This window comes from Ictalurus punctatus, chromosome 6 (genome assembly GCF_001660625.3).
Source record: "Ictalurus punctatus breed USDA103 chromosome 6, Coco_2.0, whole genome shotgun sequence".
NCBI classification, from domain to species: Eukaryota; Metazoa; Chordata; class Actinopteri; order Siluriformes; family Ictaluridae; genus Ictalurus; species Ictalurus punctatus.
Window position 1 is genome coordinate 3,572,501 of NC_030421.2, and position 12,500 is coordinate 3,585,000.

The 12,500-nt window shown below is 47.1% G+C and overlaps 1 protein-coding gene across 6 annotated transcripts in view; it reads right to left on the minus strand.

Moving 5' to 3' along the window:
* Positions 1-12,500, minus strand: part of dip2a (disco-interacting protein 2 homolog A) — a 136,223-nt gene that overhangs the window by 47,696 nt on the left and 76,027 nt on the right. For 5 of the 6 annotated variants that reach the window (XR_008396525.1, XM_053680720.1, XM_053680718.1 and 2 more), the window contains exons 3-4: positions 3,583-3,702; positions 2,784-2,903 (exon numbers count right to left, since the gene is read on the minus strand). Coding sequence is in view for 5 of the 6 variants with exons in the window: in XM_053680720.1 (XP_053536695.1) it covers positions 2,784-2,903; positions 3,583-3,702 (240 nt within the window). In the remaining variant the exon portion in view is untranslated. The remainder of the gene's footprint in view (positions 1-2,783; positions 2,904-3,582; positions 3,703-12,500) is intronic. The other variant, XM_053680719.1, reaches the window with a different exon arrangement.

Genomic DNA, 12,500 nt, shown 5'->3' on the forward strand with positions numbered 1-12,500 from the left:
TTATTAGGCAGCGAGTGAACAGTCAGTTCTTGAAGTTGACGTGTTGGAAGCAGGAAAAATGGGCGAGCGTAAGGATCTGAGCGAGTTTGATAAGGGCCAAATCGTGATGGCGAGACGACCGGGTCGGAGCATGTCCAGAACAGCAGGTCTTGTGGGGTGTTCCCGGTATGCAGGGGTTAGTACCTACCATAAGTGCTCCAAGGAAGGACTTAAAACCTTTTAAAGTTTTACTTAAGACTTGACTTTATGTTTAAAAATCCTATTGGTAGCTCTTACATAGTAAAAGACTGTGCGGTTGGTTGATAATAAGTGAAATAATGATAAATCTAGACATTTTTCCCCTCTACTGATACCAAATGTATTGCCTCACTATTGCAAATACATGGGCTTCGTCTCGGACTGCGAAACTGAGCCTACACGAGTTATTTATGCTCCTTTATACCCCGCTCTGTGCTCTGACTCAAGTCTCTTTCGATAAAATCCTCCACCGTATAAACACATGCAAATGCAACACATCCAGTGGCCCGATCCCGAGCCTTGCAAACGGATAAAATGATCAGCGCTGGGAATAATTTTGCATTTGATGAATTAAGGAGACTCACATTAACATCAGATTCAGCTCCAGATCCAGCCTCGAGGCCATAAAGTCAGCAAGAGAACGCACTCATCTCTATAGGCAGACTTACATAACAAGTGTGGGCTGTTAGCTCGGAATAAAGAGATCAGTATTCGTAAAACTGCACACGCTTTTTTAAATTTTTTTTTTTACATGTTTTAACGATTGTTTGACGTCTGAGCCAAAAGCACGGAGGTCATCCTGAACACCTTCTTGTCCCGAGTTCAGCAATTAGTCTAGAACATTGAGAAAGGTAGGTGAGAACGTCTGAGCTATTCCAGGCCGGGAGTTTACAGTAGGACGTCCTCGCAGTGGGTGAGGAGCGCGGTTTAACTTTGCTTCTGAGCACCTTGTGGGTGTGTGTTGGGTTGAATACAGATTAGGACCTCAGGGCCGCTCTCTGAGCGTAAACAGACGCATGTTCGTGAGCAGCGGGTTGAAATATGCGATGGTCGGTGATGCATGTTATGAAGGAAAAGCGCTGACTCTCTCTCGCTCTGGGTCTTTTAATTAAAATGCATATTCAAATGGCTTTATTGGCATGAATTGTAATTAACTGTTGGTTGAGCATTAAGTAAAATAAGGATTTTTTTGTGGAGAGAAAGGGCTATTTAAACAAACAAAAAAATAATGTATTCAATATATAGGAAATTGTGTGACAATTATATACACATACTGTAGGTGTAGTGGTCTGAGAAAAGACCACTAGATGTCGCTGTGGCTGAAATACCAGAATACCAGTAATATACCTCTCTACTGTTTTACCAAAAGGAAATGGAAACGGTTTTATTTAGGCTATCCAGGTTTGGTTCGACCCTGAGGTCAGGGTCCAATTTGCTTAGCTTGCTTAGTTACTGTCTATTTGGAGTTTCGCATGTTCTCTCCATGCTCTTGTAAGTTTCCTTCAGGTTCTCTGGTTTCCTCCCACCTCCAAAAACATGCCAGTTGGTGGATTGGCTATGCTAACTTAACCCTAAGGCTACGTCTACATTAATCTGGATACATTCGAAAAATGGCCTTTTCGTCCTCTATATTTTGCTCTTTCCGTCCACACCGAAATGGCGTTTCTGCTCAGCGGAAACGGAGCTTTTTCGAAAACGCTCTCCCACGTGGATCGACTTGAAGACGGCGTGTTCGTGTTGCAGTGTGGACGGACAAAACGGACGTATTCGAAAACAGCGATGTATTTTTAGTCACGTGACGCAGTCATGTGACCTATTCAAGTCAAAACAAACAAGATGGTGGACGATGCACTGCAGTTGTCCGGCCTGCTGGGCAGTTTGATCGCTTAGATCGCGGTTTTAAATGAACGCCTGACGGAAATGACACAGACCTGTCACGATCTCGCCGGCAGATGGCGCTGCGGCGACGACGTGCACGGACAGCCGGAGAGCACGCGCGTGCACGTGCTTGAAGCGCGCATGGACGATAAGACTTTGTATACAAAGGACATGTGCTTTGTATACAAAACCTTTTAAATGACCTTATAAATGACCTTTTATATACGGTATGTTTCTGTTTGGTCTCCGCCTTGTTTAGTTATTGGTGGATATTCGAGGCTGCGCCTCGATTGTTTCCAGCTGCTTCAGTTAAAGTTTGGTTACGCGTGTTATTTAAAGCCTCGTGTTGCTGCGCACTTCATGCAGTATTATATACGGTATGTTGATATGTGTAATGGTGCCACGTGATAGTGCTTACCTGCCATGCTCTAGTTTCATGTTTCATGCCTCGGTTCAAGTTTTATGTTTAGACCTTTTTCCCCCGTTTTCTTGGACATTAACATTAGTGTGTTTTTATAAAGACTTTGATCTGCGCTTGCTTCCGTTTATAGTCTCATTTCGTAACAAGACCGGAGCTTCTTACGTTTTTCCACATGCGCAGTTTGAGCGTTTCCGTTCATTTCAGTGCGGGCGAGCGATTTTTGGGAACGGTTTGAAAGCACCGGTGTAGACGGAGAGCGTTTTAAAACGTAAACGCAGTTTTCGGATCTGTCTGGATTAACGTGGACGTAGCCTAAGTGTGTGTGTGTGTTTGTGTGGTGCCCTGTGATGGACTGGAGTCCCATCCAGGATATATCCCTGACTCATGGCCAGATACGCAACCCTGACTAAGATAAAGTGTTTACTGAAGATGAATGAATAAATAAATAAACGCGTGTTTTACTCACCAGGTGGTGTACAGGCTTCCACGGAGGACTGGACGAGAACAGACCGTCTCTTTGAGGGCATTGGCATTTTTCTCTCTTTGTATTTCGCTAAAGCTGCTTGCACTGCTTCTGTGTGCAGGTCTGCAGACCCAGACACACACACACACACACACACACACACACACACACAGAGCAGACACTCGTCACTGTTAAGAATCTTTGTGGCCTACTATTGCAAAGTTTCCATATTTAATGTGACCACTTTTCATCTCTGACCTTTTAATGACCAGTAAAATCTGCTGTATCTAGCGTCTAAAATCCCAAACACACAAAACACACTCTCCATGGCACACGGTCTGTGACGTGAAGCTGTATTAGGCATCATTTTTGTGGGTTTGGCATCATTAGTAGCATTAGAAAGCTCACTCTGGTAGACATCTTGGCATTTAATAATACGCTTGAAGACTGAAAGTCTGCCGTTAGCATGGTCTCATTTATGAAGTGTTAACAAGCGCCAGTGTCTGTTCTTTTCATTCCTTTCCTTTATTATTCGCCCTGTCAGCATTTTGGGTTGGAGTAGACGTTTAACAGCTAAATGGAAAACAGTGGAAAAACATATGATATGATACAAAGGGATAAAGTTGAAGGAATATCTAACAGGTTTGACCTTGTGGGGACATTTATCTGGGGACATGTTTACTGAGGTTCAGGTTTGAGTTAACTTTAGGTATATTTAAGTCAGCGGTGCTCACAAGGATAGTGCATCCTCACAAAGATAGTATTCTAAACGTGTTTGTGTGTGTGTGTGTGTGTGTTATACCAGATCTGAAACGCTCGTCCCGTGAGTTGGCCGCTCTGGGTTTGTTCTGTTTGGAAGTGAGAGGAGCCGCCTGAGAGGACGCTGGGATCCGGGGATCCGTCTGCAGAGAGGGGTCTACGCCTGCAGGAGACATGGGACAAACAGACAAACCTTAAAGCACGTGTCTATGGAGATCTTCACATCTCCATGTCCGCTGTTTTGTTTTGTTTTTTTTTTTAGAGAAAAACAGCTTTCATTTCCATCCATCCATCCATCCATCCATTTTCTGTACTGTTTATCCTACACAGGGTCGCGTGGAGCCTGAAGGCTGTCCCAGGTGACTCAGGGCACAAGGCGGGGGACACCATGGACGGGGTGCCGAGCCATCACAGGAGACAATCGCACACACATTGACACACTACGGAAAATTTAGACATGTCAAACAGCCTAAAACGCATGTCTTTGGACTGGGGGAGGAAACCGGAGTACCCGGATGAAACCCCCGAAGCACGGGAGAACATGCGAACTCCACGTACATGCGGGGATCGAACCCCCGACCCCAGAAGTGCCTCGGACGTTGTGACGTTCTGCGCCAAACAAGACATGCCACTACGTGGCCACAGACAGCATGTCGATGCCTTGAACCAAGGCAACTTTTTAGAACTGTTCAAGTTCATTTCAATTTCCCCAGATATGGGCACGGCTTGAGGAGATGCCTAAAAACACCGGCTCTGATATGCAGGACGATCTTCTTTACTATTCCGATAGATAAAGGCAGAATTGAATGAAACGCCGGGCGCTTACTTCATGCTGATCGCTCACGAGTACAAAGACAAGACAAAACAAGAACTAATTGCAGTGTGTATCCGGTATGTTCGCCGGGGAACGCTAAGGAAAAGAGCCATCGGTTTTGTGGCCGATGTAGACGTGACTGCATCTCAAGAAAGATTCTGGAAGTGATTGAACCACTACAGTTGGACCCTTGTCTTTGTGTAGGCTTCAGCTTCGATGGGATCTCCATTAAGTCTGGAAATAAACAGGAGGTGCATGTTCTTTTGAAGCGGACCTTTCCCCCCCGTGCAGTTTACGTGCATCGCCTAAATCTGGTTCTGGGAGCAGGAACAACAGTTTGCAGTCTCGTCAGGACATTTTTTGACGCACTGAATTCTTTCCACACGTCCAGGTTCCACATACCAGGTTCACGGAAATACAGAAACTACCTCATCCGAGTCGCCAGCGTCTGGAGCCCGAGCGATCCATTGACGCTCGATGGAGCTCGAAATCAGCGTCTGTAAGCAAGGTGCTTACTTTATTGGATTGTATTTTAGAATAACTTGCCGGTCTTCTACAACAGATCCAAACGAAGCGGTTCACAATTGGGAAACCTTCCGAGTGCAGAGACTTCGCCACAAAAGGACTGCGAAGCCCGAGGCTGTGTTTTGAACTGTTTCCACCTTGTTGATGGCTTAAAAGACGCATTTTCTGTCTTCAGAGATAATTCACAGTGCGACTTTGAGAAAGTTCTGAAACTCACAGATGAGTTCATGACTAGACGTGAATTTACAAACTTGGACGGAACCAGCTCCAGACAAAGAACGTCACCTGCCAGGCGCAGTGACTCGGTGGTTGTGTCAAATCTGGGAAGAAATACCAATGAGAGGAACGATGATGACTTACACCTTTAAGTGTGTGAATTTATCCCTATTGAGCGAGCCGGTGGAGACGGTGGTGAGGAAAAACTCCCTATGATGATATAAGGAAGGAACCTTGAGAGGAACTGGACTCACATTCCCATCACTAATGGGAGTCGTAAAGGGTCTGCACTTATATAGCGCTTTACACTGGTTCTCATTCACCGATTCACACACACTCACACACCAGTGGTAGCAGAGCTGCCATGCAAGGCGCTAACTTGCCATCGGGAGCAACTCGGGGTTCAGTGTCTCGCCCGAGGACACTTCGGCATGTGGAGGTCACGAGGGCCGGGAATCAAACCGCCAACCCTATGATTAGTCTCTCGCTCCTCTCTCACTCCCCTCTCTCCCCTCTCTCTCTCCCCCCTCGCTCTCCCCCTCGCTCTCTCCTCTCTCTCTCTCTCTCTCTCTCTCTCCCCCTCTCACTCCCCTCTCCCCCCCTCTCTCACTCCCCTCTCTCTCTCTCCCCTCGCTCTCCCCTCTCTCACTCCCCTCTCCCCCCCTCTCTCACTCCCCTCTCTCTCTCTCCCCTCGCTCTCCCCTCTCTCTATCTCTCCCCTTCTCTCTCTCCTCTCTCTCTCCCTCGCTCACTCTCCTCTCTCTCTCTCCCCCTCCCCCCCTCGCTCTCTCCTCTCTCTCTCTCTCTCCCCCTCTCACTCCCCTCTCCCCCCCTCTCTCACTCCCCTCTCTCTCTCTCCCCTCGCTCTCCCCTCTCTCACTCCCCTCTCCCCCCCTCTCTCACTCCCCTCTCTCTCTCTCCCCTCGCTCTCCCCCTCGCTCTCCCCTCTCTCTATCTCTCCCCTTCTCTCTCTCTCCTCTCTCCCTCGCTCACTCTCCTCTCTCTCTCTCCCCCCTCGCTCTCCCCTCTCTCTATCTCTCCCCTTCTCTCTCTCCTCTCTCCCTCGCTCACTCTCCTCTCTCTCTCTCCCCCCCTCTCTCTCACTCCCCTCTCTCCCCCCCTCTCTCTCACTCCCCTCTCTCTCTCCCCCTCTCACTCCTCTCTCCCTCGCTCACTCTCCTCTCTCTCTCTCCCTCCCTCTCTCACTCCCCTCTCTCTCTCCCCCCTCGCTCTCCCCTCTCTCTATCTCTCCCCCTCTCACTCCCCTCTCTCCCCCCCTCTCGCTCTCCCCTCTCTCTATCTCTCCCCCTCTCACTCCCCTCTCTCCCCCCCTCTCTCTCACTCCCCTCTCTCCCCCTCTCTCTCTCCCCCCCCTCGCTCTCCCCTCTCTCCCCCCTCGCTCTCCCCTCTCTCCCCCTCGCTCTCTCTCCTCTCTCTCTCTCCCCCTCTCACTCCCTTCTCTCCCCCCCTCTCTCTCACTCCCCTCTCTCCCCCCTCTCTCTCACTCCCCTCTCTCCCCTCTCTCTCTCTCTCCCCCCCCTCTCTCTCACTCCCCTCTCTCTCTCTCCCCCCTCTCTCTCACTCCCCTCTCTCTCTCTCTCCCCTCTCTCCCCCCCTCTCTCTCTCCCCCCCTCTCTCTCACTCCCCTCTCTCCCCTCTCTCTCTCCCCCCTCTCTCTCCCCCTCGCTCTCTCTCCTCTCTCTCTCCCCCTCTCACTCCCCTCTCTCCCCCCCTCTCTCTCACTCCCCTCTCTCCCCTCTCTCTCTCCCCCCTCGCTCTCCCCTCTCTCTCCCCCCTCGCTCTCTCTCCTCTCTCTCTCTCCCCCTCTCACTCCCCTCTCTCCCCCCCCCTCTCACTCCCCTCTCTCCCCCCCCTCTCTCACTCCCCTCTCTCCCCTCTCTCTCTCCCCCCTCGCTCTCACCTCTCTCTCCCCCTCGCTCTCTCTCCCCCTCTCACTCCCCTCTCTCCCCCCCTCTCTCTCACTCCCCTCTCTCCCCCCCTCTCTCTCACTCCCCTCTCTCCCCTCCTCTCTCTCACTCCCCTCTCTCCCCTCTCTCTCTCCCCCCTCGCTCTCCCCTCTCTCTCTCCCCCCTCGCTCTCCCTTCTCTCTCCCCCTCGCTCTCTCTCCTCTCTCTCTCTCCCCCCTCTCCCCCCCTCTCTCTCACTCCCCTCTCTCCCCTCTCTCTCTCCCCCCTTGCTCTCCCCTCTCTCTCCCCCCTCGCTCTCTCTCCTCTCTCTCTCCCTCTCACTCCCCTCTCTCCCCCCCTCTCTCTCACTCCCCTCTCTCCCCCCCCCCTCTCTCACTCCCCTCTCTCCCCTCTCTCTCTCTCTCTCCCCCCCCCTCTCTCACTCCCCTCTCTCCCCTCTCTCTCTCTCCCCCTCTCACTCCCCTCTCTCCCCCCTCTCTCTCACTCCCCTCTCTCCCCCCCTCTCTCTCACTCCCCTCTCTCCCCTCCTTTCTCTCACTCCCCTCTCTCCCCTCTCTCTCTCCCCCCTCGCTCTCCCCTCTCTCTATCTCTCCCCTCTCTCCCCCCTCTCTCTCCCCTCTCTCTCTCCCCCCTCGCTCTCCCCTCTCTCCCCTCGCTCTCCCCTCGCTCTCCCCTCGCTCTCCCCTCTCTCTCTCTCCCCCCTCTCTCTCCCCTCGCTCTCCCCTCTCTCTCTCTCCCCCCCTCGCTCTCCCCTCTCTCTATCTCTCTCCCCTCTCTCTCTCTCTCTATCCTCTCTCTATCTCTCTCCTCTCTCTCTCTCTCTCCCCCCTCTCTCTCTCTCTCTCGCTCTCTCCCCTCTCTCTCTCTCTCTCTCTCTCTCTCTCTCTCTCTCTCTCAGCAACATGTCTGACAGGAGCCAGATGTTAGTCTGCTGCTGCCACAGATTTGGTGCAGATTTTCCCCAACAGACGTATCACTTATTTATCTTCGTTTATTGTTCTGATATTGTTCTCTTCGTTGTTTATTTTAATTGCGAGTGGATTTTGTTGTGTTCATGAACCTGCTGCCTGTATCCCATATAGTAAACGACGTCATTTGAGAGCAGGCTTTTTTAACGTCCACCCTATCACACCATCATTTCACTTTGTTACGTACGCTAGATTAATGCTGAAGTTCAGATTAATGCTGCGTTAATTATCACATGTTCCTTGGCATTTGTACTAATTAACTGATATTATTAATAATACCGACAGTATTTTTAATAGCTGTGTACGAACACACGATCCTTTCAATCAAAGTGTGTGCATTTTGCAGGTTTAATGCAGTTTCACTGTATTCGGGGACATTTTTGCATTTTTATGGCAAGGAAAAACCCCCTGAGAAGACACGAGGAAGAAACCCCGAGAGGAACGAGACTCGATATGGGAAGCAATCGAATTCGGATGATGAAATTATAAATCATTACAGTATACCGTCATACAGAGAAGAAGCAAGGAGCACCGAGTGTGTTCAAAGGATACCGAGTACTCAGTAAAATCATACTGTGAATACGTTTCCCGATATACGCTCAGGACAGTCTTTAGGATTACAGCAGCACTTCATAGAAGATATAGGTGACGTATAAGCATCCGTTTTTTTGTGGGTGGAATTCAAGTCTTTATGGCATCCAGGTAAGATATGTAGAATTTAACGTGGAAATTTATTCACAGCCGAATTCGGAGACAAGAAACTGTCGCTCATGGCAAATTTCGATAAAATGCACTTTTCCCTTCGCAGAACGTTGCTGACGAAAACCAGGCGTGTGTATTCAAAACGTCTCATCTCTGTGTGAAATATTTCCCCGAACGTAGCAATAAAATGACAGCAAAGTTCAGTTTACGCAGCCCGCTTCAAACGCGGCAGACGCTAAGCAACTCGGGTGCAACTTTTACGATGTCTTGATCGGTACTCGAGAAGTCTCCACTAGAGACTAGAAGTCTCCTCACTCCTTATCTCGATCACGAGCGACCCGACATCCTCAAATCAATCTACCTCGCTCGATACGTCAGAAATACTTCCATAATCCCGGACGGAGCTGATCCTCAAGCTCTTCCATGCTGACGTAAACAGCGCAGAATTCCAGAGGCTCACAAATCCCAACACGGATGAAGAAGGAGCCAATCAAACTCACCAAGCTGCAGGAAATCAGCTTATACAACTTATATAGACGATATCGACTGACCAGAAGTTCCTGAACCTAACTTGCATCCGAAGGGCTTCGGTTCTCCAGATTATTTCATCACGTTTTATATTATAACGTGAGTGGAAAGTAGAATCTCTGAAATATTTAAACGATTTTCTTAGTATTTGGTTCGTCCGCTTTCTACCTTAACGCCAGCGTGCACCCTGGCCGGCACGGACTGCACAAGTTTATGTCGAAACCTTTTAGATCAGATTCATCGGCGCGTCGTCTGATAGATAGAATCTCTTCGATAGAAGAGATTAGACATGAGGGAAACCAAAGCAGTTAACGCGGTTAATATCCCGAAAGCGTTACAGGAAACAGTGTCAGTGTTGTTAAGACGTCGTCGTACCTACGCCACACTGCGTGCAAACGACGATCCTTCGAGGTCCCTTTAGTTTCATAAAAGATCTTAGATTAATCGGCGCGTCTAGTAACAGCCGAAAGCACGCCGAGTTGGCAGGAGAGAAAAAAAAAACAATTAGAAAAACAATAAAACTGCATAATAGCTACAGGGAACCCAGGTTACTGGCTGTGAGGGGTTTCCTCTGGGTTCTCTGGTTTCCTCCAACCTCGTAGTATTCCCAGGATAACCTCTGGATCCACCTCGACTCTTACCGGGATAAAATGGTTACTGAAGATGAAAGGACGAGTGAGTGAAAAATTGAATGGACAAACGTGCGAAGTTAATATACAGTTATTTTAATATAATAGTGTTAACAAGGACTCAAGACAGTTCTCCTCCTCGCCAGCAGGGGTCACATTCAACAGAATACTTGCACATCCTCTAACATCCACTTCCTGGTTACATCCGGATTTAAATATATACACAGTTGTGCCCAAAAGTTTGCTTTTGTTGCTACTGTTAACAAAATAAGACAGATCATAAGAGTCCCATGTTGGTGTTTATTTAGTTCTGTCCTGAATAATCTATTTCACATAAAAGGTGTTTACATATCGTCCACAGGACGAGATAATAGCTGAATTTATAAATATTGCGACTGTTACATAAGGTGCGAACGTTCACTGATGCTCGAGAAGGCAACACGATACATTAAAAGCCGGGGGGGGGGGGGGGGGGGGGGGGGTAAACTTTTGAACAGTGTGTCAATTGCTATTACTTTGTTTAGAGATCTTATTTGTTCATTTAGTACCGCCCTTCAGACGCTACATGAGATACTTACATGTCTCCCAGAAGACAAAATACTAACAATTTACACTGAGCATCCTGTTCAAAAGTTTACACCCCCACCTGGCTGGGGAAAGGAAGCGAGGAAAGGAAACGAGGATGCACAAATGAGAAATGAGAATCACACATGGACATCCATTCATCGTGAAGTCTTGCCATTCCCTGTGTTTGAGTAAATGCTGAGCCTTGTTATTTATTGCTGACTGTTTCGAACACTTTCAACTTCTCATACCTGACTAATTCCGTTTTTGACCATTGCCTGTCTTACTGCTTTTAGATGTTTGGATTGTGTCTGCTGTTATTTGTTTTAAACCTCTTCCACATGCTTATGAGATGCCGTTGGTTTACAAATTTAAATAGCAGTGAGCTGAAGTGAGATGTTAGTTATGTTATTTGTAACCCCTGCAACTGTAATGGGGTTTTACTGGTTATAATGAGAATTGTATTGTTTTTAATGGAAACTCTAATGGTCGCTGTGGGTCTCTACTGGTTGTAGAGACTCTACTGTAAATACTCTACTGTATTTGTTGCCTTCTATTGGTGGCATGTTATGTCTAGTGGATACCATTAATGAGCAATAATGGTAATGGTTTTAATGGTTAGCTGATGGTTTGGAATTGTATTTGTAGTGGAAACCGTTAGAATTCCTGTTAAGGTTTCTATTGGAGGTTTTTTTTTTGTTTTGTTTTGTTTTTTTTTTCCAGCAGGGACATACGTCTACATTTCACATGTTTATTGTCTTTTCTTTCTGTCAGATTTTAGCACAGTGTGTTATACAGCGCTCTACTGATATCGCTGATTAGCCAATCAACTAACTCTTGACTGTTAGCAAAACAGATGGTTATTAGCTAGCTACTATAACGTTCCCTTTTCTAAAAGAGTGGTGGTAGCTGAGTAGTTAAGATGTTGGGCTGATGATTGGAATGTTGTGAGTTCAAATCCCTGCACCACCGAGCTGCCACTGCTGGGACCATGAGCAAGGCCTATAACACTCAAACTGCTCCAGTTGTATAAACAAGATAAATGTAAGTCTGGCAAAATACTGTAAATGTAAAGCAGTATCTTACGCTGTAAACCAGCCTAAACGACACGTTCTAGCATTACTATCTGCAAGTAAGATGTCTGTTGACAAAGACTAACGTTTGGGCTGAATCTCAATTCATAACCACAGACAGATTTGGAGAATCGCAATTCAAAATATACAGACAACAATGCATATCACTAAACCAGACTGACCAGGCACAGTTGAAAAACCAGAAGTGGCTAAACATAGGGCGTACGCTCACCCACACCAAATGAGCAGTAAACCCAGCACAGAAAAATGACATCACCAGGCGCAGAAACAGCCGAGACTGTGGTCAGCTTTCCGAGGCAACGTGAGGATAAGTGCCGCTACGGGCCACTGAAACATCTCAAACATCCTTCGGCTAAAACCTCAAATGACATGGCACGCAAGGTCAAGACGGTTCATCAATCCTCTAAATTTATTCCCTTCACCTTTTACAATGTGATGAGTCATACCGCTGGACTGTGATGGAATTCCATGAATTTCGAGAAGAAGGAGAAACCACAGCTCGCCACGTTTTATATTTACTGACCGTAGTGTTGCATGGAATTTTCTGGAGGGAAAAAGGCTGGAATATAACTGAGACACGCTAAATTGTCTACATACCTACCGAAAACGATAACAATTGCTGGAGAACGAGAGTTTACTATTACAATACTGACTAAGAAAAACATCATAACATACCTGTACTGTATACGATACTGAGTGATAGTCTTAGGCAGGCTTTTTTTTTTTTAAAAAAAAGATTATTTTTTTAAATGCATTTTTAATCTTACATCTATAAATCTATATTATCTAAATCTAAATTATCACTACAAAGGAGTAAATATAATTTCCAGAAAATAATGATGATAAAACTTATGTTAGAACATTGCAGGAAAAATTATGATAAAAATAATAAAGTGTGTAACCATTAACATATATAGATAATAAAAACAATCACAGGCACTTCCTTATAGTACTTTATTGATATTTAGAAACTTTTCATTTTTTAAGTAACTA